The sequence below is a fragment of the Conger conger genome, chromosome 3 (assembly GCF_963514075.1).
Source record: "Conger conger chromosome 3, fConCon1.1, whole genome shotgun sequence".
In the NCBI taxonomy this organism is placed as follows: Eukaryota; Metazoa; Chordata; class Actinopteri; order Anguilliformes; family Congridae; genus Conger; species Conger conger.
Window position 1 is genome coordinate 37,420,657 of NC_083762.1, and position 27,521 is coordinate 37,448,177.

The window sequence follows — 27,521 nt, forward strand, 5'->3', positions numbered from 1 at the left end:
ACAATCCACCTATGAACGGAGCAGATGGCCAATAGTAACCAAGGAGTGAAAATATTAAAATACACTTATTATGAGAGAAATAGAGATTCAGAAATGACAGGGGAATGTTATAGCGCAGCGGAGTGGAATGAGGCACATTATGCCACACTGGAATATATGCTGCAGGTGCAGTCCTGTGAGGGTGGCTGTGCTTTGGGTGCCCAACTGGAACAAAGCCAAACCGACATTCCAGAGAAATGAGAGGATGGCAAACTCCAAGTCCAGCCGTGACAACAACAGGAATACATTTACTTTCAGCTCGCCAATGACAGTGGAAAAAGTCAGCGTACGAAAACAAGCGTTGCATGGAGCCGTCTACGTCCGATAAGGTAAAACGAGTGGGAAGTCGAAGCTGCTATACAGATCGAGTTACTGTACTTTCTCAATTCTTCTCTCTCTCTCTCTCTCTCTCTCTCTCCAGTGTGTGGAGACACCTTCTCTGACGTTTCTCTTCTGTCTCTCGTTCACATGAGGTAGACCTCATCGACCGGGTCACGTATTCTAGACCTAGTCGATGGAGTCACATGTCGCGGGCCCCTTCGATGGGGTCACATTGCGGGCCCCTTCGATGGGGTCACATTGCGGGCCCCTTCGATGGGGTCACATTGCGGGCCCCTGAGACGGGGGTCACGTTGCGAGTCTCGTTAATGAAGGTGCAAGTTGCAGGCTTCGTACTGTAGACGGGAGTTTTTTTTTTCTTTTTTTTTTTCTAAGCCATGTAGATGGGGGGGGGGGGTCACATATGGCAAGCCTCGTAGATGAGATCACATGTTGTAGGCCACATAGATGGGGTCTAGCTGGTCGGCCAGGAATCCGTCCCGTAGGTGCATGCGCTGTTTCTCCCCCCTGGAGTTAATGGGGATGACCCCAGGGTCCACTACCACCACCACCCCGACGATCAGGTAGTGTTCCTCCAGAACCACGTTGGTCACCAGGGCCACCAGGTCCAGGGCCTCCTGCTCCGACCCTGCCAGCTCCACCACCACCACCAGCAGGTTGGTCCAGGTGAACACCGCACTGCGGGGAATGACAGCAGGGGAAGAGCGTGAGCGAGTTCCAGAGAAGAAGAAGGAGGGAGAGCTCTTTAGATATCCATTACACCATTCAGGGGAACTTTGTGTATTGTCAACCAGACCTGGGTCAAGTACGTTATTGTTTTGAATTCAAATACTTGTCTACACCTTTACTGAGCTTGTCTGGTGGACTGGAACGCATGGACAGCTATCAAAAAGTGCCAACCCAACCGTCCGGTACTCTTTGTTGGCTGAATTACACCAGACAAGATCAATCGAGCACAGAAAAGTATCTGATCTCATTTTCGAACATTTAATCGACCAAATTCAGGACAATACTTTACTTCAGGTTTCGACAGTAGTGCACCAGATAGAATTATGACCTACATTGTTCAGGTTAGGGTTTCCTCACTAACAAATGCACGCCTGATGACAAGAAAAGCACACTAATTTTCATGTCATTTTCCCAACAATAACGCACTGCTGTGCATTACTCTGTGGGTATAATCAGAAAACTACAAAACTACAAGTCCCAGGGGTCTAAGGTGCTTCTCTGGTGGATGCTCCCTCACCATTCTGCGATGCTCTTGTGCGAGCGGATGATGGACGTCTCAATGTCGATGGGGTGGTAGCGCATGCCCCGCAGCTCCAGGGTTTCGTCCAGGGAGCCCACTACGTAAAGTGCATCGTGCCGCTCTGGAACACAAACGCACACGCATTATCCTTTTCCCTCAAATAAAACAAAGCTGGTATGTGCAACTGCTGAGCAAATTAAAGATGGGTGACTAAGTATTTTTATACAGTCTGTTAACGCACAGTTTAGATTAACAAATGCACTAGAGATGTTTTTGGATGTCCACATCTAAATTTGACAAAAATCACATGACAAAAATCACCATGCTTTTGTGGCTGGCTGTTTACAATGGAAGCCACACTTCTTTATTTTTCCATCTGAAAACAAAGATTCCTGCATTTACTGCCACTGTATGAAATGTGTGATACCATACTGTAAGCTCACTTACTAACCTTTATTTATACAGGGTAACATTTGCAGTAACGCCTTATTAATGTAGCCTAACATGCATGTATTTGTGTGTACTTTTGTGTGCACTTCCCATTAGAAAGTCACAACAATGTGACTTCGCATTGTCAATGCGCGCATGCTTTTGTTGACTACTATTTGGCCTTTACGCACTTGAACCAGAAAGCCCAACCCTCGGATTTCTCACCTCCGCTGGCGTCAGTCAGCTCTGTGCGACGCAGGAAGCCCAGGTACCCTGTGCGTGCCCACACGGTCTGCGTGTCGCCAAAACTCAGCCTGGTGTTGAAGTGGTCCGCATGCAGCGCCTCCTCCCCGTGCACAGTGTAGTAGCCCGAGGCGTTGTGGGGACTACTGACCCAGACCTGGGAGAGGAAACGCCACTGCAGCGGTTCAACACAGCCACACACACAGTCTCACACACACACTCTCCCACACACACAGTCTCACACACACACACACACACACACACACACACACACACACTCTCTCTCTCACACACACTCTACTGACCCAGACCTGGGCAGAGGAAACACCACTGCAGCGGTTCAACAGTCACACACTCTCACACACACAGTCTCACACACACACACACACACACACACACTCTCTCTCTCACACACACACAGTCTCACACACACACACACACACACACTCTCTCTCACACACACAGTCTCACTCACACACACACACACTCACTCTCACACACACTCACACACACACTCACACGTCCTCACACGCCTTCACACGCCCTCACACACCAGCGCAGTCAAATACACCATTCCTAAATCAACTCCTCTGTCCCTTCAAGGGATTCCCGACTTTAGCACCTCAATGTGCCCTGTGGATTGCAAAAAAAGGGTCTTATCTCATTTTAAGGTAGAAAATATGACCCTGTTTTAAGTTTCTTTTTGCTTGACGAGTGAAATTGGCAAATCTTGAAATTAGTCTCACCTCATTGGCAATCTTACAGACTTACAGAAAGTATTCAAACCTCTTCCCTTTTTTGCACACTTTTTATCATGTGGTCACTCACCTCTCCCAGATGTGAATCCCCCAGCGGCCCTTTGGTTTCTGTGTTGGCAATGATCACCTTTACCCCTGGCAGGATCTGAAAGGCAGGCACACACAGCACACATCACATACTGTACTATTCACTTCCTTTCTGGGAAATGAAACCATTCTGCGATTGGCAGGGAATGCCAAGGCGATTTGGTGCTTCTTTTAGGTTATGGCTTGGGTTCGCACCTTTCCAGACTCCATCAGAGGTAAGCTGTGCGGAGACCCTCTCTCCACCAGACGCACCCTGTAACACACATACACACACAAAAATGTTGATATCTACCTCTGATAATGACAACATCCCTTTAAATGCTGGTAAATAGGGGGAGAATTCGCACCTATCGTGTCTCAAGGCCCTCATGTCCAGGTAGACCGTAGTGGGATCTGGGCCAGCGGTACCCTGAGGAAAACAGAAGAGAGAAGCCCATGACGTTCCTGAGGGGGCTGGTGTGGATACAGTGTTGTGCCAGAGCGGAAGTGCATATGGAGTATGGGGACAGGATTCACATAATGGGTCAGAGGTCACACGTGTAGATACAACCAGCCCTCTCCGATAGCATACAGCCGGCATTTCAGTCTACAAGGCATTCACTTCTTGTACCGCTGTATTGCTTTTCTCATCCTAGTCAAACAAACAAACTAGGCTCCTGTCACACAAGGAGGAAGAGTCAATGGAAAATTGGCCTTTTATCACGGGGCCTCCAACTGCCATTGGGGATTAGACATTGCATGCGACGTGCTGATCAGAGATTCAGCAGGACACTACATCAACCTCAGTACCTTTTTTTTTGCCATGAGGCCAGTAGAGCTAGAGGCTGTCCAAAGTCATGTCCTGGTACCACCACACACAGGTAAGCAGGACCTAATCTTTGTTATAGCTTGCTGAGAGCAACAGGGTTAGGGGGGTGGTGGTATTGACAGAGGCACAGTCGATAATGTCCAAACCACAAAGTATAGTGGTTAAGTCACAGCTCTGATTCCCCGGTGGGGCACTGCCAATTGTACATCTGAAAAGGGCAGTTGGCTTAAATATCCACAGAAAATATCCAGCTCTATACGTGGATAAGGCCAATAGGATCTTTTCCAACCCTGTGTCTTGGGAGCCAAACCCATCACCTTAAAACCATAGTCACATTATCTGAGCATAGATGTTCCAATCCCAGTGTCTTATGATACCTCCCTTAGCATGAGCTTTTGATGTTTTATTGTTTCACTGTATTAGTCCGACAAGGAAAGCTCATGAAAATAAACAACAACATTAAGTTGACTAACATTACATTAATGGCATTTGGCAGACGCTCTTATCCAGAGCGACGTATAGTTGATTAGACTAAGCAGGAGACAATCCTCCCCTGGAGCAATGCAGGGTTAAGGGCCTTGCTCAAGGGCCCAACGGCTGTGCGGATCTTATTGTGGCTACACCGGGATTAGAACCACCGACCCTGCATGTCCCAGTCATTTACCCTAACCACTACGCTACAGGCCGCCCCATTTTTCAAACCTAGGCAAAATGTTCAAACCTTTGGGGGAGAGAAGGAATTTCATGAGATTGTCATGAGATTTGCCTTGGGTGTTAGATTGAGTCTAGTTAGGATAACCCAACACAGCAGGCTGCTCTGATGTTAGAATGAGCTCTCTGAAGCCCCATGCACACGTAGCCTGAGCCCAGCACATGCCCTGAAAGCACAAGCCAGCACGAGGGACAAAAGAGGGAGATTTAAGCCAGACAACAGACACACAGTACATGCACACCTCTGTATTGTCAGTAGGGCTCGTCACTTCCTGCTGAAGATATACAGCCTGTGATTCAATTAAAATAAATACTACATGCTACATTCTGATATCCGCTTTAGGACCAAATTATGGAAAAAAATTATTATTATTATTATAATTTTTCAACAGAGCTTTCATATTGAGGCGGAGAGCTGCTGTACAGTGTTTAGGTAGTGCTACTTTAAAACACATGGTTCAGCCTCCAACTTCACCTCTTTTTGACCTCTTGTTTATTATTTTATACAATAACAAACAACTTCAGGCATATTGTATAGCCCTCCATGCTCTCCCTGACTGCTCACTTATCTGGTTGATTTATTAGTTATACTCACTGCTGTCTCCTGCTGTGTGAGAGGACAGATTAGTTCTCATTCTTTCAATTGCAAAGAGCCAATAATACATGATTAATTTAAAAAGAAGTGAGAAAACAGAGTAATTCCTAATACAAAAGCCATTTGTTATTATTTGCCTGTCCATCCACCACCGCAACAAAAAACAGGCTCCGTTTTATGCCATCTTTGTTACAAATTACATAAACCTGCACACATAACACCAATTATCAGCAGACTAATTTAGAATAACTATTTCAAAGAAATGAACCCTGCTGTAAAATGCAGCCGACCAGCTCACCATGTGGTCAGGCTGGGTATGAGCTGGTCAACCAGCTACTGCAGATAACTTCAGAGCCGGTAGCTGGTCAAACCATGTTGGGCTAGGAGCTGGTCTAAACCGTTCAACCAGCTAGCAGCCATTTCAAAAACCTAGCTTGAGCTGTTTTTCTCAGCAGGGAACAGCTTTAGTAGAATGCACAACCTCATGCATGCACACACAAGCACGCACAAACACAAGCCCTTTGCTACGGTTCCTCCTGAATATCACACAGTACCTGCTCCGCCAGCTTCCCCAACCTGTTGGGCTAATGAGAGGGCACAAGCCAGGGACCCAGAAGAGAGGGACAGACAGACAGACAGACAGACAGACAGACAGACATATAGACAGATCAAAAGACAAGAAGACTGAGGGATGAGGACAATGATGAAAAGAAAGAGGAGAGGAGGTAGAAAAAAGAAAAGAAAACGGTACACAATACTCCACACTACAGCCACAGAAATACAGCCATATTCAATTTAAACTGACCGCAACAACCAGCTTTAAAAAGAGGTACTACACATATTCCAAATTAATTCTATAGTCCTAGGGAAAAGTGAGCTTCTTGGGAACCTTAGTATTTGTCATGTTTTGGGTTATGTATACGTCACGAGTCACCAGAGAATAAGAAGTTTACTTCCAAATGAAGGATGGATGGATCAAATTATTATGATGACAATTCCTTCCTAGATACTGATTTGGCAGATGTCTGTAAAAATTTTTCTTATTTTGCAGCCTCATAATGGCTTCCTTGACTTTCATCTCAACTCTGGCCCTCATGTTGACAAATGCCAATAACTGTCTTACACTTACACAGAAGAAGCAATTGAACATACCTGACTAACTGAAATGGAGGGACTATGTATAATGTGCAGTAATTTCCACATGGTGAACCCAAAATCAATTAAAAATAGCCTTTAATAAAATATTTAATCATGAAGGAATTGTTCTATTAGAAATCGAATAAGTTTTATTAAAAATCTAGAGTACAGAGCCAATCAGGGAAAAATGTCAAACATTATGGAGGTCACTAGATAAAATCGGTACACAATATGTTATAGCGTTAAATTGTTTTTAAAAATTCAGATGGTTTTATGGCTTACAATAAGCCATAAGTCAACCAACAGCTACAGAAATGATTTATTCTAATAAATCTAATACTAATCTAATACTCTAATACTGTAGCATTCAATTCCCTGTTTGCATTTTAAACCCCCTGAAATGGCCAGATTGCTTGCTTGAAATACTGAAGCTAGTTTAGAACTGCAATAATGCGCCTGGTGACGAACGTGCATTTATTTTGAGCTTGCAATTTCACCTCCAGAAAAAAATATTGGTTATCGATTATAAATCTTTTGTAACCGTTTACAAATCAGTTTTGTTTAACCGTTCACACCCCTAATGTGAACAGGGTATGGTAGGGAGACAATTCAGTTCTATTTTATCAGACATTAATCACGTGTTCGTGAGAACAAAGGTTGTTTTTAGATGAGGACAATGTGAAAACAAGTATTCCTCAATATAACGAAAAACCAGGAGTACTTCTACCAAGTTTGTCTGAAGAGACTGGTAAAAAAAAAAAAAAGGTATACTGGTCCAATTCCTTCTTAACAAGAAGCCTTCATTTTTGTGGACCTCTGATATGATTGGAGTTCATGATTTGGTTAAGAGGTCTCCTTATGAACGGAGAAATGGACAGGATGTGAAACGCCCCCCTCCTCACCTGCAGGCAGACGGCCACGTTGACCCTGCAGCCGAAGGTGGTGCTGACGGCGCGGGCGGAGAGGCCCAGGTCCTTGAAGATCTTGGAGAAGGACTGAGTGAGGGCGATGCGCGGTCGCTCCTCTGCCACTACCATGCAGGTGCGCACACACGACAGGTTCACATTCCGCATCTGGAGCATAGATAGACCGGTGGATAGATAGATAAAAAATTAGATACTGTAGATAGGTAAATAGATAGATAGTGCTAAAGATATATACTTGATACTTAAATAAATAGCAATGTCTAGATAGGTTAGATAATTAAATAGTCTAATAGATAGATAGATACAGTAGCTAGATAGATAGATCTATAGATATATACTAGATAGTTAAATAGATTAGATAGTTAAATAGTTTAATAGACAGACAGCTACAGTAGCTAGATAGATATATCTATAGATATATACTAGATAGTTAAATAGATAGATTAGATAGTAAAATAGTTGAATAGATACAGTAGCTAGATAGAAAGATCTATAGATATATAATATAGTTAAATAGATAGATTAGATAGTTAAATAGTTGAATAGATACAGTAGCTAGATAGATAGATCTATAGATATATACTAGTTAAATAGATAGATAGATTAGATAGTTAGATGTTTAATAGATAGATACAGTAGCTAGATAGATAGATAGATAGATAGATAGACAGATGATAGATAAATATGTAGCGACCTGTGTAATGCCAAAATGTCCACCACTCATCGGCTGAGATGGAGATGGACAGAACAATAGTTTTATTTGCCAATTAAATCAGGGTTATGTTTCCGGGGCAGGTTGACAGAGCCAGGTTAGGAATTTAGCCAGGACACCGGGGAACCCCCTACTCTTTGCGTACTGTAGTAATGACAAACAATCTCTTCTGAATATTGCAAGAAAAGTATGAGAAGAGAAACCAAACCAAAAAACCAAAAGTAAAAATAAACTGAAAACGGTTTAAAAGTAAATAATTTAAAAGTTTAAATGTAAATCATTCTTGAAATGGAGTGGTTACAGTTAAACACACCAAATCCACCGCACTTTCACACTGAAAACTGGAACATAAACCAGAATCTGTTATGCAAGGAGCAAGGAATAATGGATGTTCTCACGGTTAGCTGCTGTTTTAAGTAACACTGATGTGTTCATTTCACTGCCATGTGCTATGTTGTCATACTGTGTGTATTGCAATGCACTTGGAATTATATATACCTACATACTTATGGATAGTATTGTAATGGTCTCGTGATTGTGATTTTGCTATGCTGCTATTGGACCCTGACTTGGCTAGATCTCATCTGAAAAAGAGGTTTTAATCTCAATGTGACTTCCTTGTATAAACAGGGCCATTGTGGGTGCAGGTTTCTGTTGTAGCACAGCAACAGGATTATTTAGTTGAATCAGGTGTCATAGCACTGAAACACTGCCCCTTTTCAGATGAGTTTGCATATCCAAGCTGTAGACCAGAGATACTTAATCTTCCCCAGAAAAGCCCGGAATGGATGCAGCAGTTACACACCTGACTCTACTTATCGAGGTCCTTAGCAAAGCTTCTAATGGCTATAGTAAGTGGTAGTAAAATGAGGTGTGTAACTGCTTGGTTGGAACAAAAGCCTGCATGCACACCACCCATTTCTGGATAAGACTAGTAAGGGTAATTTTCTTAATTGATTCTTAATTGACAATGTGTGTTAACATAAAGACAATCACATGCTTACAAATAACCTTTTAGTGATAATCCTTATTACTATTAGACCACTTTCTGATTTAAGTGCTTACTAGGAGTCTTTCTCTGTCTCTCTCCCGGCAGACAGACAGCCTTTGACCTTAATGTCTCTGCTTCTCAGCTAGCACATTTGGGTCTTACAGCAAGGTCAGCAAGGGGTATTCAGAAGACTAAATACTGATACATTTTGGTGGCCAACTTCATGTCTTTTTGTTTTGGTAAAGACCCCCCCCCCCCCCCCGGAGAAGTGTGTATAAGTGTGTCTTACTATGTCTGATTCAAATCAGAAAGCCGGTAAGCTTTCTCACTTTGTTATTTCTTTGCAAACTCAAACTCAAACATAGCGATCGTTGTTTTTACTGGGATCCGTTTCATCAGATGATGCTCACCTATGAAATGTTAAAAAGGGCATTTTTCCCCTAACAGACTGAATATCCCTGCCGTAGACAGTTCTGAGGATGTAAATGAACAGGGTTAAGGATTGGGTGCGGTTCGGATGCGGGGCCTACCCGTAGCGCGTCCGTCTGGGAGCCCAGGCCTTTGGTGCACATCTCCATGACGGAGTACGAGCAGAAGGTGACGCGCACCTTGTACTGGCTTACGGCCACCAGCCACAGGGACACGTTGCTCTCCAGCTCCAGGGGAGGGACCAGGATGGACTGGTGGCCAGAGTACACGCTGCAGGCACACAGCAGAAACACACGGCGGCGCCACCGAGTCAGAGGCCAACTCAGAAATCAGTCTGTTAGCTCAGAGCGAAGAACTTTAATCCACTGAATTAGTGGATAAAGTGGAGTTTTTAGTAAAAAGGTGGGGTTACACGATATGAGGAAAATATGTGATAACGTTGTTGAATATTGCGATGACAATACGACGTGTGATAAGTATGCACAGTTCTAATGTCTTTCCGCTTTAGGTATACTGCTAACATTGACCCCAGACAATTAATAGTCTATGTCCACTGAACTAGAAAACTTAAAACCATTATTTCCAACATTCTTTTATTGAACAAATTGCACGTGAGCAGCCAATCGATCTAACAGAACATAATTTGAAATAAATACTATTCATCACAGTTCAAGCTATCTGTTCCTATGTGTTTATCTTCCATGTTCATATGGCAAATGGCAAATGGTTTCTCATTCACACACTCACAGACCAACAGCGATTGGCTGTCATGCAAGGCACGAACCAGCACGTCAGGAGCATTTTTGGGGTTAGGTGCTCAGGGACACTTCGACTCACCCAGGGCGGGATCGAACTAGCAACGCTCCGACCACTAGACGACTGCTCTTACCTCCTGAGCCAATGCCGCCCCATATCTATGATATATCGTGCAGCCCTATGAAGAGGCTGGCGTTGGCTGTGTTGAAAGCCCACAGCTTTCGGTGAGAGGCTCACCTGCACAGGCACCAGAGGGCGAACCCGAGGCCGCAGTAAGGGTCCAGGCAGATGGCGATCTGGCGAGAGGGGTACAGTTCGCACTGCAGCTTGATGGAGCGACACAAGGCACTGGTAGCAGCATGGGACATCTAGGGGAGGGAGAACGGTCAGAACCTGAAGCACTACATCCAACTAATCCAACATGCACCCGATTATTCACTAGGATGGTATTTCTGCTGGTTTCATTTGGCTATGTGTGCGGTTTATTGTTCCTGTGTAAGTGTATATCATTATATTGCATTGTGCTGTATAAAAACAGTTTTAGATATAATCAATTGTCAGATTAATCAAAAGTCCAAAGTCCTTATCTTTGTTGTACTCTTAGCACTTGAAAGTGTACTTCCCTCCTGGGTCTTTCAGCGCACTTGTCCCTGGTGAAGGGCATATGCACTTTGCACTTTGTTGTATGTCACTCTGGATAAGAGCGTCTGCCAAATCCCAGTAATGTAATGTAATCATTCACTGCAGTGTGACTAAACTACCAGGTAAATGGTGGTCTATCTATCCACAGCACTAAATAAATTGCAACACCGTCATAAATCCATTCCTCAAAATGCTCATTACGCTGTGTCTTATGAAACCATAAGACAAGCACTAAAACAAGGAGGTGGTGAGCATAATCAGGACACACCACCTCCCAAACTGGGAGAATGCATTGTTTTAGCAATACCTATGCTTTTCTAGGGAATTAAGGGAAAGGTCACTCAATTAGTCTGTAAAGAAAGAGTCTGGTTTTACAGCCACAGGGCCAAACAGTCTACCACTGGAACCATGTGAACCCTGGTACGGTACCTTCACTCCAGCTAGTATGACCCATGTGAACCCTGGTACGGTACCTTCACTCCAGCTAGTATGACCCATGTGAACCCTGGTACGGTACCTTCACTCCAGCTAGTATGACCCATGTGAACCCTGGTATGGTACCTTCACTCCAGCTAGTATGACCCATGTGAACCCTGGTACAGTACCTTCACTCCAGCTAGTATGCCGGTGGTGGACACACTGAAGTCCAGGTATGCCAGCATCTCTGGGGTCGGTGGCTTGTAGATCTGTGGGGCCTTTTTTCTCGGGAGGTCATCTGAATCAATAACAGTACAGTACACATTAGATCATTACACATTACACAGAGTACAGTACACATTAGATCATTAACCAAACGATGGCAATTTTTTCAAACTAAAAGCGTTTTTTGTTTTTTTGTTTTTTTTTTACCACAATCTACTTATATTACACCCCATTGTTTATTTTCCTAATCTTCCCCCATTTATCCTGTCCTAACCCAATTCTAATCATACATCTTATTCTAATCCAAGACGAACACAACTTTATCACAATGCAGCCTTTAGTTTGGTGTTATCCGATCAACATTAAATAAGGCCGGAGAAATCAGAAGAGAGCTTTGCGGAGACTGCAGGGTGGCGTTACCTGTGTCCAGCACCATCGGCCAGGCCTTCACGTCCACCGCCGCCATAGCCTCTTTGGATTTCAGCAGCCGTATTATTGCTTGGGTTGTGAGGATGCACACAGACTTGCTCACCTGCGACACACAGCACAGGACAAACTGAGGCAGTCTGCTCCCACAAAAGACAGTTCAGCGTAAATCTCAGGAAATGTCTTTCTTAGTTGGCACTGGTTTTATTATCCAAAACGCCCATAAAACTCAGAGCAGTGACATAGGTTGTTTTAAAGTTCCTAACAGTGCCCACGGAGGCCAATTCCCCTCTGCCTCCGGTGGTCAGCTCCCCGTGTTAACATTTAGCAAGTTCATCCGATAATTAAGCAAAAATATACGTCGTCAGGAATATTTTTAGGAAATCCTTTTACAAATAGCTTGTTAAAGCTCCAGGATGATACAAAAACTCAAAAAATATATGCGAGTATGCCTTTAAATATCCCACAGAATGTAAATGACCAATGACATTTGCTGATGCAGTTGTTGCCGGGCACATGGGGCTCACTCTACCTCCACAATCATCTTGACGGTGGGGAGGGTAGTGGACAGGTTCTGAGGGTGAGGGGGCCTGACGGTCACTGGCACGCAGCCGGCGTACAGACACCCATAGAAGGTGGCAATAAGGTCGATGCCTGAAGAGGAACACAAAGCAAGGGTGAATTGGAGGAAAGTGGGGTGGCAGAAGGGTGTGACCAGTACTATTAAAAAGGACCATCTTAGTATCAAATTAGTCCAAATTTTACACCAATACAGAAGCAGTTGAGAAGCCAACTGTCCAATTAGTCTTGGTCCTGTAAAATGGGAGAACTATGTATAAAAAGGGATGCAATTCCTACACATATCATCCGATGTATGGATGTATCTAACATCTTATGAATAAATTAATCCAATCTTCATGTCAATACAGCCTAGGCGGAGATAAAAAAAAATTTAAAAAAATTAAAATTCAAAATTCAAAATGGTGGGCTTCCGACACGGTGGACATATTTGCTCTCTGCGAGGAGACCCATTTCTGTGAGGAGCACCTATGTACCAAATTCGTCCGGGGTTACGATACTTCCAAAATTTGCACATTCACGTGTCTGCTATAGTGCCACCATGTATGTGGCCAACTAGCAGGTTTGCACTTGCTCTGGCAGTTGGATGAGTTTGTCAATCCCTTCTGATGTTACAATACATTTTAATAATAAGAAAATAAGCCAATTTACATTTGGAGCAACCCTTAGTACCATAAATATGAACTCTATAGCACCACCATGTGTTTTTATTTGACCAATACTGTAAAGCTGGTGCCTTTGTATGACTGGAAAGTTGCATCATTTGAAACCATTTTCATTTGTAAAACGCCACACCCACTGAAAGTTTACTGGCTTACTGTGGCCATGTGTTTTGGTGTGGCAACAGTGTGAAAAGTTTTTGAAAAGAAGCATCTCCCGAATAAATTAGTGCCAACTGCATGCCAATATTTCAAATGAGATGTTTCATTATTTTATTAAAAAATTAATACAAATGGCAGAAACTCAAATATTACTTTTTTTGGTCCAAGAGGCAAAGTTCTTCCTTGGAAGATATGCACCTTTGTCCCAAATTGACTGTATAATTTGGGTTAGAAATTTGACACTTCCAAAGTTTAGCATTTTCAAGACTCCGTTATAGCACCACCTTGTGGCCAACCGGCACCATACAACAGGGTTTACTGGCCTCTGTGCTACATTTGAAGATTTTTGGGAATCCCTGTTAAAAAACTGCTGTAAAATGAAATATTTTTTCACAAATGGCAGAATAATTACAATATGGTTCCAGGAGCTTCGCTATTTGGGCCCATAATACATTAAGTGCAGTCAGATATAATTTGCACACATCATTTGATTAAAATCTCATAATCAACTGACATGTCTGCCAGGCAGAAGGGGTTAAAAAAATTAAACCAGGGTCACTGGCGTTGGTGTGGGTCTGTACCATCGCTGTAACATCGTTACGTTGGGAGAATATATGCAGCCACCAAGCACTACTTTCACTCTGCAGTTCACCAACTAAGCTGTAAAAATATTGCCCTGGAGAACTACTTTGTGCAAAACTGGTGCAGGTAAACGACAGGTACCCAAATGACTGAGGGAGCAATAATGCTGGAGTTACCATGCCAACTGCAATCTGCTCCACCCAGGCAAAGCCATGCCCAATCATGTCGCCCTTTGGGGCTTTCCAGCCTCATTTGGCACTGTGGCATAGTCAGGATTAGGCTCTGGAGCCTGGGGTGCATCTCCACAACAAAAATTACACCCAAGCAATGCCATTACATGACAAATATTTGGCAGACGCTCTAATCCAGAGCAACGTACAATATAGTAGAAAACCATAACCGGGGACAGTGCGCTGAAAACCACCATGCCCACCATTATGATGTGATGCTGAATGAAGGTGCTGTAGTGCAACAGTGACTTGTGACTGCCATGCACACGCATACACACATACACGCACACGCGCACGCGCACACGCACACACGCGCACACGCACACGCATACGCATACGCACACGCACACTGTACTCTAAGCCAAGAAGGGCACCTCACCTGGAGGATAGACCAGGGCCACATGGTCCCCGGTGTTTAACCTCCCCTTCTCCATCAGTGCCACGGCAACCCGTTCCGCACGCTTGTGCAGCTGCAAGCAGGAGGCCGTGCTGGCCACAGTGCCCTAGACACAACACCACACAAACGTTCACTGGAGCCATGGGCGCCGCACACGGCTTCTCACCATGGAAACGCAACACAGCACCACAAACAGTTACCAAAACAGACATGCATGCCAGCTTTATTTAAACAACAAGTTGGCGAACGGTCTTATTCAGAGGGATGTATAATCCAGGAGAAACATAGTTGCTTTTAGGCAACTAAGCAGTACGTATACTTACTGGGTAGTAAAAAACGAGCACTGCTGGGCTGAATGGCCTGTTCTCGCCATCATATTACGTTATGTTATGTTGTAAATGCGTTCACGTGTTTAATATAAGCTATTGTGCTAGACCTGGCTAACCATAACAAGCCTTAAGAAGAGAACATAAAACAGTGTTCTCTTCTTGAGAGATGCAGTCTGAAGAAGCAGCTCTTTGTCAGATTACTAATGATTCTGCATGGAGACTGGTATCTTCAGGGAATGGATAGCAAGATGCCTTGAGCTTGTTAGATAGCTTAAATGAGGATTGGCCTAATTTGTTTTACACTTACAGTTATTTAGCTGACACTTTTATCCAAAGTGACTTACAGTTCATTTGACTAAGCAGGGGCCAATCCCCTCGAAAAATGTGGGGTTAAGGGCCTTGCTCAAGGGCCCAAAAGCTTTGTCTACGTCAACCTTCCGGGCCCCAGTCAAGCAACTTAGCCACTAGGCCATAGGCTGCCCCCCTAGTGTATATAAAGCCCCCTATATAATGTTTTAACAATTAGTTCAGGCCTGTTGTGTGAGGAAGGAGCACCTTGGCATTTAGCACCAGAAAGAGAGGGTGATCTGGAGTTGCTTGAGCCCTCCACTGTAGGACGTCTTGCATGTACAGGAACTGTTGAGAAAGCAATGGAGACACCATCCAACACGAAATAAGTCACAGTTGTCGAGACGCAAACTCTTTCCGAAAACATACGGGGAAGAAAGGCACCTTCATTCCTGGAAGCACGTGGGCCAGTGCTAGCATACATACCTGGTCATTGTCCTCCAGCTGAGTCATGTCCCGCCCAGAGGCCTGGGCTATTCTCTTCCCTGCCACCAGGTTCCCCACTATCATAGAAGCAGGGCCCACCTCTGTCCAAAGACACCAGCAATACGAGCACACGTTATTCAAAAACACACATTCCCTATAAATATATGCCACCTGTAACCGCATATTCCTTACAAATACGCTAGAGTCCGTATGTATTTGGACAGTTGGTACAATCTCTGTTATTGTGGCTCTGTAGTGCAGCACGTTGGATTTGATATGGAACAATACGTGAGGTTAAAATGCAGACTGTACCCTTTAATTTGAGGGCAATTACACACATATCGGGTGATGCGTGATGGTGATAATTTTTTAATTCATAGTCCTCCCCATCTTAGGGGAGCAAAAGTAATTAGATGGTTGGCTTCTCAGCTGCTTCTGAATAGTCAGGTGTATTCATCCGCTTCCTTAGCGTAGGTATAGGAAAGCTTTCAGTAACTAATCTTGATTGCTGAGTTTGTTATTGGCATCTATCAACATGAGGACCAGAATTGTGCCAATGACCATCAATACATACGGACTGCACTATACACATGCTATTCATAAACAGACATTCATAAACAGTACAGTGCAACTATTCATACTTTCATACATTATTCATAAACAAGCATTTTCTATAAACACACGCGAGTCATAAGCACACATTCTTTTAAATGCTATTTGTATGTAACATACCAAACAAGCAGAAAGCCCTCATAAAAACTATTTAGGGTAAAGAAATCAAGCAAAATGAATGGTGTTACAAATATTTAAAAGAGGAACGAATCTGTAACAGATAAAACAGGGCAATTTCACATAAAATGTACTGTCCTTTATCAAACAGGGCTCCTATCCCATAATACCTGGCTGTTTCTGGCGAGGTTTGGGCAGGTTGGTGACGCAGGTGTGGGGGCACATGAGGACGTTGCAGGGGTGCAAGGCCCCATCCAGGAAGCGCTGTTTGGTCTCTGAGATATGGATGCCACCCAGCGGGGCTTTGGGCAGGGTGTTGGCAGGAACCAGTGCCAGGCAGTACACCCCAACCTGGTGGATACTGTCAATGGCCTGGACACATGGGGTGAAGAGGTATGGGTCAAAGCTCACGAGAGGAGCAGCAGCAGCAACACAAATACACGCCATAAACTGATTCTGTCGGATTGTTTCTTCAGTGCTTTATCACGTTCTACAGATAGTATTCATTGCAATCTAAGGGACATCAAGTATACATTGTGTGCTCAACCCCAAGGGAAGTTATTGGTTGGATATGCTAAACTAGATCACAAATTATTCTCGGTGATTCATGTAAAACTACTTGAGTAATTCCAATAATTATTTCACATAAAAAAAATAATAGAACTACGGAGTCTGGTTGTCATATTGGTTAAAATAAATATCCCGGCTGTGGCTTGAAATCAGTTGTGTGAGGTGGCATGACCTGTATGTGAATCCCTCACTACTGATCTAGCCAAGATGGCACACAGATTACACAGTTTACACAGGTAACACAGATTACACAGATAACACAGGTAACACAGATTACACAGATAACACAGGTCACACAGTCAGGCACGTGCGCAGGGGGCAGGCTGTACCTGCAGCACGCGGCTCATCCACTGGAAGCTGTCCTCCTCAGACGCGTCCGGCCGCTGCTCCGCCACCACCACGATGCGCTCGTCATGAAGCACCGACACCGAGAACACCGCTATCCTGAGAGCGCAGAGCACAGCCCATATAAACACACACACCGCTATCCTGAGAGCGCAAAGCCCATATAAACACACACACTGCTATCCTGAGAGCGCAGAGCACATATAAACACACACACCGCTATCCTGAGAGCGCAGAGCACATATAAACACACACACCGCTATCCTGAGAGCGCAGAGCACATATAAACACACACATCGCTATCCTGAGAGCGCAGAGCACATATAAACATACACACCGCTATCCTGAGAGCGCAGAGCCCATATAAACACACACACCGCTATCCTGAGAGCGCAGAGCACATATAAACATACACACCGTTATCCTGAGAGCGCAGAGCACAGCCCATATAAACACACACACCGCTATCCTGAGAGCGCAAAGCCCATATAAACACACATACTGCTATCCTGAGAGCGCAAAGCCCATATAAACACACACACCGCTATCCTGAGAGCGCAGAGCACATATAAACACACACACCGCTATCCTGAGAGCGCAAACCAGCCCATACAAACATACACACATGCAGTACACACACACCGCTATCCTGAGAGTGCAGAGCACATATAAACACACACACCGCTATCCTGAGAGCGCAAACCAGCCCATACAAAAATACACACATGCAGTACACACACACCGCTATCCTGAGAGCGCAGAGCACATATAAACACACACACCGCTATCCTGAGAGCGCAGAGCACATATAAACACACACACCGCTATCCTGAGAGCGCAAAGCCCATATAAACACACACAACGCTATCCTGAGAGCGCAAACCAGCCCATATAAACACACACACCGCTATCCTGAGAGCGCAAAGCACAGCCCATATAAACACACACACCGCTATCCTGAGAGCACAAACCAGCCCATATAAACACACACCGCTATCCTGAGAGCGCAAACCAGCCCATATAAACACACACTGCTATCCTGAGAGCACAAAGCACAGCCCATATAAACACACACACCGCTATCCTGAGAGCGCAAAGCACAGCCCATATAAACACACACACCGCTATCCTGAGAGCGCAGAGCACATATAAACACACACACCGCTATCCTGAGAGCACAAAGCACAGCCCATATAAACACACACACCGCTATCCTGAGAGCGCAAAGCACAGCACATATAAACACACACACCGCTATCCTGAGAGCGCAAACCAGCCCATATAAACATACACACATGCAGTACATACACACCGCTATCCTGAGAGTGCAAAGCACAGCCCATATAAACATACACACATGCAGTACATACACACCGCTATCCTGAGAGTGCAAAGCACAGCCCATATAAACACACACACCGCTATCCTGAGAGCGCAAAGCACAGCCCATATAAACACACACACCGCTATCCTGAGAGCGCAGAGCACATATAAACACACACACCGCTATCCTGAGAGCACAAAGCACAGCCCATATAAACACACACACCGCTATCCTGAGAGCGCAAAGCACAGCACATATAAACACACACACCGCTATCCTGAGAGCGCAAACCAGCCCATATGAACATACACACATGCAGTACATACACACCGCTATCCTGAGAGTGCAAAGCACAGCCCATATAAACATACACACATGCAGTACATACACACTGCTATCCTGAGAGCGCAAAGCACAGCCCATATAAACATACACACATGCAGTACATACACACCGCTATCCTGAGAGCGCAAACCAGCCCATATAAACACACACCGCTATCCTGAGAGCGCAAAGCACAGCCCATATAAACATACACACATGCAGTACATACACACCGCTATCCTGAGAGCGCAAACCAGCCTATATAAACACACACCGCTATCCTGAGAGCGCAAACCAGCCCATATAAACACACACCGCTATCCTGAGAGCGCAAAGCACAGCCCATATAAACACACACCGCTATCCTGAGAGCGCAAACCAGCCCATATAAACACACACCGCTATCCTGAGAGCGCAAACCAGCCCATATAAACACACACCGCTATCCTGAGAGAGCGCAAAGCACAGCCCATATAAACATACACACATGAGCATGATGGCAACAAGCCATTCAGCCCAATTTGACTCTTAATCTTATGTTTTCAATTTTTATAAACTTAATAAAATCATCAACCAACATTCAAATAATAAAACAATCAATAAATACGGTCAATCAATAAAAACTATAAACTCAATAAAAGACAATAAAACCCGTATCAATTAAATCACTAAAACAACAAAATCAGTAAAATCATTAAAATCAGTGAGAACAATAAAGCAAAGAAAATACACATAAAACCAAAATGTAGAGATTCAGCCTCCACTACATATCCCGGCATCTATTCCCCACATTGATCGCCCTGTAAAAAGATCAAACTGAAGAGAAACGCCATCGCTCACCTTCCCCTATAGACAAACTTCATGGGCTCCACTGCCAGCGCCGTGGCAACTACGTCATCAGCGTTGTGTCTCCGCCCGCTGACCACCATCAACCCCTCCATCTTCCCAACAACAAATATCAGGTTGTCCTAAAATGAAGTCATGACAGGGGTCAGGTATCCTCCCTTTGTATCAGCCTCAAAACATAACACTGAAATGGAAAATAAAAATAACTCATTCCAGATATGTTTTTTTTTACTTTACTTACAGGTCCCACAAACCCAAGCAGTGAGGTTCGAGTAAAGGGTCGGTCGCTGATGGGAACCCCCGATTCGGTCACTGGAATTGTCTGAAGGCCAGAGAGGAAATGCAGTTACCCACAGGAAACAGGAAATCTTCACTGAAGATCTGAAACTTGTGACTGTAGGTATAAAGGTATTCAGAACAGTCAAATGGCTTTTTCTGTGATTACAGAGCAAGTACTCAGGGTTCGAGAAGGAACAAAGTGGATTATTTGATTCTTTTCTGGATGGGCTGATCCCTTTTGATTATGAAATATCCGTATGATGTGTTAAGCTTTTGCTCCCTGATGCTCACAATAATCCTCTTTCACTGAGATTTCTGTTGAGCAAGACAAACATGAAGCTTATTGTGGCTTCAAAGCTCGATGATGTCAAAAGTGGGGTGCGAAAGGTCTGCAGGGATAAACTATGCAAAGTATGCTCACATATGACATTTATTAGCTCCCACCACTAGATGTCCCTAAATGCTTGCTCCACTGTTCATTTCAGTTTAGCGGTACATTAGCAGGCAAATCAAGCGGTTAATATAATTACAAAAAAATATTATCAAGCTAGGCTAATTAGCATCCAATCAATCTAGATGGTTCTGAAACTGTTCATCAAATGGAAAACAAAGGGATCAGATTTAAAACTGTGAACATACATGTATGTATATGACTAGATTAGAACGGATCTAAATGCATCTAGTTCTGGATTTGTTGATTTTATTCCAAACCATTTAAAACTCTTATCAGCGACTACCTTTTTTTGTTCATGAAATACCAGACGAGAGAGCTACGCTCTGCATATTTGCAGTAAATGTTTGACATGTCCAATGGGAATATAGCTCAGGCGCCTGCCTTGTGTGTGCTGTGCTGCAGAGAGAGAGCAACGGCAGGGATCACACAAACAAGATAAACAAGCTCATTAAAAGGCCGGTTCAAAACTGACAAGGCCCTCGATCCCTGGGGATGAATTGCTGGGAGGAAACTTGCAGTAAGAGGAAATCTCATGCAATATGAAACAAGTCATAAATAAATAAGCAAAAGCATAAGAGGTTAGAGGCCTGGATTTTTGTATATATGTGACCTGCTTTATCAAAATCAGTCGTATTGACCCAAAAACCGTATTTTGAGTTTTAGAGACTAATCGGAAAAGGAGAATGTAAGTTATCTCTCAGCTCCAGATATGAAGGGAGTTGTGTCCCATTTCATTTTGAGTGCCACCAAGCCCTCTTTTTGAGAAAAACGGCTTCAAAGTTTCATCGCGAGGCTGGGAGACTATCGACACTGGGCTAACAATACAATACTCTGAACTTTTAAGATTGACATTAAGACATACAGACCATGAAAGGAAAATACATTAACACATAGCCATGAATGCAGTTGATGTGGTTGTTCATGACTGGTGAATGGTGACAAGCTGGCTAGACTCCAAAGACTTTGATATTTTCCATCCCGAAAATTTGTAAATTAGCCAACACCATATCCTCACACACCACTGGGACCCTTTGCACTGATTCTTTGTTGAAACAAAAACCTCCTCAAGTCTATGCTATGCTACCATCAAAAGTATCCTTACCATTATACTCTAATTATTATATTAATATTGTGAATATACTGTATTGCATAATTTTCAATAAATATTGTGTAATTGTAGTATTCTACAGCCTTGCGTCCCTTCTGGTGTAGAGAGATCTAAATTAAGCAAAGTCGAATTCTAAATAATTACTTGCCTGTCTGTTGTTCATTTATTTATATGTTTACAGCCAGTAACTGTCAAATTTCTCAAACAAGCTGGCTAGGGATAAATAAAGAATTTCTGTTTTACTTGTTATACTATTCAACACTATTGTATTCTAAGCATAGTCCAATGAGTTGCAGCTCATTAGTTGTTAGTAGTTTGGAGGGTTGCCATTTCGATCCCGCCCTGGGTGTGTCAAAGTGTCCCTGAGCAAGACACCTAACCCCAAAACGCTCCTGACGAACTAGCCTTGCATGGCAGCCAACCAGCATTTGTGTGTGAGTGTGTGTGAGTGTGTGTGTGTGTGTGTGTGTGAACAAGAAGCATCAATTGCACAGCGCTTCGGATAAAGGCGCTATATAAATGCCAACTATTTACCAATTGATTAGTCAGCGGAACACACACCTCAAAGATGTTCTTGGTCATGCCCGGTAGGCCGAAGTAGGAGATCCCAGTGCTGCTGGAACTGACGCAGATCTCCCCCACCTCGTCCGTCCGGCACAGACACGGGGTCCCGTCTGCCCGCACCACACACACCAGGGCTGAGGACGCACACGGACAACACGGCACTCACACAACTTCCCACTGACCTGCCGAGCAGCCGTGCTCTGACTCATCCGTTCTCTCATTGGTGTACCATTAGCTCACGTAATTAGAAGCAAATCCAAGAGCAGTGTGCTGCGAGTTGAACTGATTAGAGTACGATGAAAGTATAATCAGGCTCTGGGTTAACACTAGAAAGGTCAGAGCCGATGCTGTCGGGAATTTTGACCTTAAAATTTGAATTATTCCAATGCTGTAAACCCAGTAAACCCACGTTTCCTAAATATTTGTGCTTAAAGTAATTACCTTTTCGAAATTTTGCAAAAAACATTTAACAAAATTAATTATTTTCAATCGTTTGATGAAGACGATAAAGACTGTAGTTTGGGATGAATAGTTGTGGGTATTGCAAACCTCCAAAGATCTGCCTTCACTGGAATTTAGGAGTAAGAGGAGACAGTGCATGTGTAAAAGCGCACTCAAAATAGGCAGAACAAATATTATGATAAAATAAATTACTTCAAAAATATAATGTACTTTGTATTTATTTGACTGCTTTTTCCATTGAAGTGAAGTTTAATGTGGGTTAATTTGAATGAGAATGGTAGTTTACTGTGGATTCATTAAACATTGAATCAGAGTGTAGTTTACTGTGGATTAATTAAAAGGTGAATCCAATTGTAGTTTACTGTGGAATAATAAAAAGGTAAATCCAAGTGTAGGTTACTGTGGATTCATTAAAAGGTGAATCAGAGGGTAGACTACTCTGGATTCATTAAAAGGTGAATCCGTTTGTAGTTTACTGTAGGCTCATTTTAAGGAGGATGAGAGTTGAGAGTCACGCACCGCCTGGCATGACCTGTCCCACGTCCTGCGCGGTCAGCACAGAAAGCTTCTCCTCCGTGTCCACCCGGATCACACTGTGGCTCAGACCGCTCATGGACAACACCGCCTTTCCTGGAGGGGGAACACCCATCTCTGGGGGCCTAGAACACAGGCACAGACGCACACAGACACAGATAAACACAGACATGCTCACACTTCTGCATAACACTGTGTGGGGTTGATGGTAAAAAGGTTTGCTAATGCAGTTAACATGAAATATAACCAGTGAGTCCTGAGTTCTGCTGCTTCCTTGTAAAATAAGAAGATATACTTAATTGAACCCCGTGGGGTAATTTGTCCTTTGACCCATCCTAGTTACTTAGGAGCAGTGGGCAGTGCATGGGAGGTAGGGGGGAAGGGCCTTGCTCAATGGCCCAACAGCTGGATACACAGGGGGGTTAAACCACCAACCTTCTAGGTCCCAGCCATGTACCTTAGCCACTACGCTACAGGCTAAGTGTGTGCTAATGAGTGAAAGTAGAAGTGTATTCGCAATCGCATGTTTGTGTTGTGCTTGTGCATGCTTTGGTGGTGTAGTTGCGCCAGGTCACCTGCGGATGGCGACTGTCAAGGCTTCTGTAGAGCTGGCGCTGGGGCAGATGACCTCCGGCCGGAGCCCCCGGGCCTGGAAAACATTGAGGAAGGCGTCGCAGGAGGAGATGGACCCTGTGGTGACACACATCACACATACCGGTACACGGACAGACATACACACACAGGTGTGCACATATGCACACACACACACACACACACACACACACAACAACCAAACAAGCAAGAAACAGGGAATTATTACATACATATAAGGACATAAATATAAATTTATTGTAGGTATCGTTATTATATTCACTCTTTATTTATCTTTATTATATAAAGATAGCAGCACTCACAGGGGTTGGCTCCATCCGCAATAATGAGCATCCGCAGTGAACTGAGGCTGATGTCCCTTTGATCTCGCTGGGCCAGAAGTGACCAGTGCATGTCCCGTGACTTCACCACCGCTACCCGGGCTGCCGAGCAGAATACAGTCACACAGCAGGCCTCAGCCAATCAGAACATGGTCACACTCAGGCCTCAGCCAATCGGAACGCGGTCACACTCAGGCCTCAGCCAATCAGAACACAGTCACAAGCAACTTCACTGTGAAAAGAACCAGCAATGGTTCACAAGCAACAGACCGCAGTACAAAGGCAGAGAAAATGGAGTGAGATTGGCTCTCACCTTTGTAGGTGTGCACTTTCTGAATCCAGGAAAGAGGGTTGACTTTCATCAGAGAGTAGGGGATACTGATGACGTGCATCCTGTTCATTACACTCTGTCAGGCAATCACAACAACAAAACATACATCACACACCTGCTCTCTCAGGGAAAGAAGTAGCAGATAGAGGCTATTATGACTGTTGAATGGTACATGCTTTAGGAAACTAGGAAACTAAGGGCTAACACACTCAAATTATCAAACACAGTACACAACACAAACCCACGAACTAATTAGACGAGTCTACGGCAATACCTTCAGACAAAGGTGGGTGTGTCAGTGTGTGTGAGTATACAAGCATGCATGTGTATACGTGTGTGGGCGTGGGTGTAGGGATGTACGTGCGTGTGTGCGTGTGTCAGTGTGTGAAGGCATGCATCAATCAAAACACAAACATAGGTGCATAACAAGGGATTAAAACAAAAAAAAATAAAAGGGCACAGAGAATTACACAGATTTGATTAATTCTGTGTGTTGGTTCATGAGTGTAATGTATGTGTCTGTGTGTGTGTGTGTGTTGGTTCATGAGTGTAATATATGTGTGTGTGTGTGTGTGTTGGTTTGTGAGTGTAATGTATGTGTGTGTGTGGGTGTACTCACGGTGAGAACTCCGTGCCAAAGGCCAGCATCCCTCTTGAAGTCCAGCACGTTGGTGATGGTCTCCGCTGAGGGGAGACGCATCCCGTTAAAGAAACACTCACAACCACAGCAGCATTTTCCACATCCTCAGATGTAGTGTGAACCTTTAGTGTGAGGTGTGCAGTGCAGGTTGTCGCGTGTGCAGTAAAGAAGTGCCTCACTCACCCTCAGTGTAGCCGCAGGCCTGTGTGAGGGCGTGACAATGCGCCAACATGGCAGAATGGGGCACAGTCACTCCCATAGTGCTGCCCTCTTTGCTGGTCTTATACTGCATTTTGAGACAGAAGAGTACATACCATCAGTATTCACGCACATATTCATGCAAACCCGCACTCTGAGAGACCACCTATAAGTAAACCAGGAGAGGTAGTGCTAGCACTATAAGCTAGCACAAATTCAGGGCTGAAGACTGCCAAAGGATGTTCAGTGCAGACAGTATCGTAGATGCTCCATACAGTGCAGTCCGTAAGTATTTGGACAGTGCCATTTTTTGTCGTAGTCGTTCTTGTACTCCAGCAAACTGTTGAAATATAACAATAACAATGTGCAGACTGTGCTTTAATTTGAGGGTTTTTACATCCATTTTGGGTGAATCATGTAGGAATTACAGCTCTTTTAATACATAGCCTGCCCAATTTCAGGGACTGCACTGTAGACACGTTTGGATACTGTCCCCAGTTTACGTTTTCTCTTGGAATGACCCTTCAAAAGTATCGATCGGCGAGTAGTCAGTACGCTCTCACCTCGATGTAAGCGATCTCGTTGCTGGCGTCCCGTATGGGCGGGTGCCAGTCTTTCGGGGGCTTGACGACGTGCTTTCCATCCATCACGAACCACAGAACGCGAGGCCAGCCTGCACACACATACACCAGCATTATTCTTCAGGGAGTCGGCTTTCCCTGTCCACGCTAATTTACAAAGCAACATCTTTACTTGTTAGATATTCAATTTATACCACTTGTTTATCAATTTATACAACCTCAATTCTGGTTAAGTATCCAACCAATACTCATACCCACAAACGTCTGCATTACACTTCCACACTATAATTTATTTTATAAGACAATTTTTTCTGTGTCTGAGCCCCAGTGTCGATGCTGTGAGGACACAGGTGGGCTCGAGGCACTAACAGGGAATGCTTACTACACCTTTAAAGGTCGCAACCTCTCCTGTCTGGGCCTTGGGCAGTCCCTTCTGACATGCGTCTGTGGTCAGAGCCAGGGTCACCCCACAGCTGCCCAACAGGAAGCCGATCTGTTGACTTCCTGCATCCTGAAGGGGGGGGGGGGCAAAGGAAATGGGCGGGGTCAATGCACTGTCTGAACAATCCCTCCCTCACCATTACCTTCCTTCACTTCACACCAAAGCAAGATCAAACGACAATTTGACAGCTGAGAGAACAATTACTGTTAGTGCCTAAATACAAACAAACTGGATGAACCGTTTGTGAATTATGTCATAAAGGTCAAAGTTCACACACTTAAACGCACGTCCATATGCAGTGACCTGGCCGTGTGACGAAGGACCACAGCGTGTTTCTGGGCAGAAACTTTCAAAAGAACAGCCTTCCCTTTTTCCAGTCTTTAAAAGCCGGTTCTGCAGTCCACACAGGAGCCACAGGCGAAGCGACTTCATTTAATCACACAACCTCAAACATTAAAACTTAACAGTGCCATAAAAACACGCGCTTCCTACATTTTCCCTTAATAATCCTCCTCAGCCTTGGGACAGTAAAGACAGACGACTCCGCATCTTCCTGCCAACTTCCAACTACTTCTGAAACACGAGCAGGCGATGCTCAGTAAAACCGGATCCGTTATGAAGACACAGTTGTTAACCTTGCAATGATCTCTAGGCTTTGATTAGGATTTGAAGCTATCCGTCGCATTGATTTCTCAGTAAGGTCAAAGTCAGCCAGGGCTGCCAAACCGCCCTAAGTACCGTCCGTGGGTTTTACAGGACCTATAAAAGACATTGCGGTGTTTGTCAGCGTTTTTTTCTGAAAAGGCCAGCAAATGTCCTAATCACACAGTAGAGCTGACGAGAGCCCGCTTCTAATCTATTATCTCATTGCGCTGCAGTATAGCACCTTACTACAAATCTGTTGTGTCTGCAGTCTCCTTGATTACTCACTCGCGTGACAAGTACAAGAGACAAACTCAGGCTGACTGTACATGAGATGAGAACTCATGTCCAGTCCAGCATATTGTGGGATCCAAGCCCAGATAGGGTGTGCTGCCACAGTGGGACCCATTTCATTTTATGCGGTTTCGAAGTTTTGGACAGATTTGGAGACAATGCCCAGACTTGCTTGATTAAAAAAAAAGCACTGGGATGGATGTTTATCTCCATGCCAAAATGAGTTGTAACACAGCATATTCATAACGGCAAACTGTCCATGCAGAAAAGTAGTGTTCGATTTTTGAAATT

The 27,521-nt window shown here is 44.2% G+C and overlaps 1 protein-coding gene across 3 annotated transcripts in view; it reads right to left on the bottom strand.

Moving 5' to 3' along the window:
- Positions 1-740: 740 nt before the first annotated feature.
- LOC133123822 (disco-interacting protein 2 homolog A-like) overlaps positions 741-27,521 on the bottom strand; it is a 98,593-nt gene continuing 71,812 nt past the window's right edge. For 2 of the 3 annotated variants that reach the window (XM_061234432.1, XM_061234431.1), the window contains exons 11-39: positions 26,240-26,363; positions 25,835-25,944; positions 25,257-25,359; positions 25,053-25,117; positions 24,416-24,509; positions 24,085-24,204; positions 23,746-23,860; positions 23,156-23,295; positions 22,172-22,308; positions 20,011-20,091; positions 19,764-19,891; positions 17,260-17,374; positions 16,531-16,732; positions 15,632-15,732; positions 15,413-15,493; positions 14,511-14,634; positions 12,452-12,573; positions 11,914-12,025; positions 11,457-11,566; positions 10,447-10,577; positions 9,555-9,723; positions 7,298-7,468; positions 5,813-5,842; positions 3,492-3,553; positions 3,340-3,397; positions 3,128-3,202; positions 2,282-2,456; positions 1,625-1,748; positions 741-1,056 (exon numbers count right to left, since the gene is read on the bottom strand). In XM_061234432.1, the coding sequence (XP_061090416.1) occupies positions 804-1,056; positions 1,625-1,748; positions 2,282-2,456; positions 3,128-3,202; positions 3,340-3,397; positions 3,492-3,553; positions 5,813-5,842; positions 7,298-7,468; positions 9,555-9,723; positions 10,447-10,577; positions 11,457-11,566; positions 11,914-12,025; positions 12,452-12,573; positions 14,511-14,634; positions 15,413-15,493; positions 15,632-15,732; positions 16,531-16,732; positions 17,260-17,374; positions 19,764-19,891; positions 20,011-20,091; positions 22,172-22,308; positions 23,156-23,295; positions 23,746-23,860; positions 24,085-24,204; positions 24,416-24,509; positions 25,053-25,117; positions 25,257-25,359; positions 25,835-25,944; positions 26,240-26,363 (3,432 nt within the window). In that variant the 3' untranslated portion in view covers positions 741-803. The remainder of the gene's footprint in view (positions 1,057-1,624; positions 1,749-2,281; positions 2,457-3,127; positions 3,203-3,339; positions 3,398-3,491; positions 3,554-5,812; positions 5,843-7,297; positions 7,469-9,554; positions 9,724-10,446; positions 10,578-11,456; positions 11,567-11,913; positions 12,026-12,451; positions 12,574-14,510; positions 14,635-15,412; positions 15,494-15,631; positions 15,733-16,530; positions 16,733-17,259; positions 17,375-19,763; positions 19,892-20,010; positions 20,092-22,171; positions 22,309-23,155; positions 23,296-23,745; positions 23,861-24,084; positions 24,205-24,415; positions 24,510-25,052; positions 25,118-25,256; positions 25,360-25,834; positions 25,945-26,239; positions 26,364-27,521) is intronic. The other variant, XM_061234433.1, reaches the window with a different exon arrangement.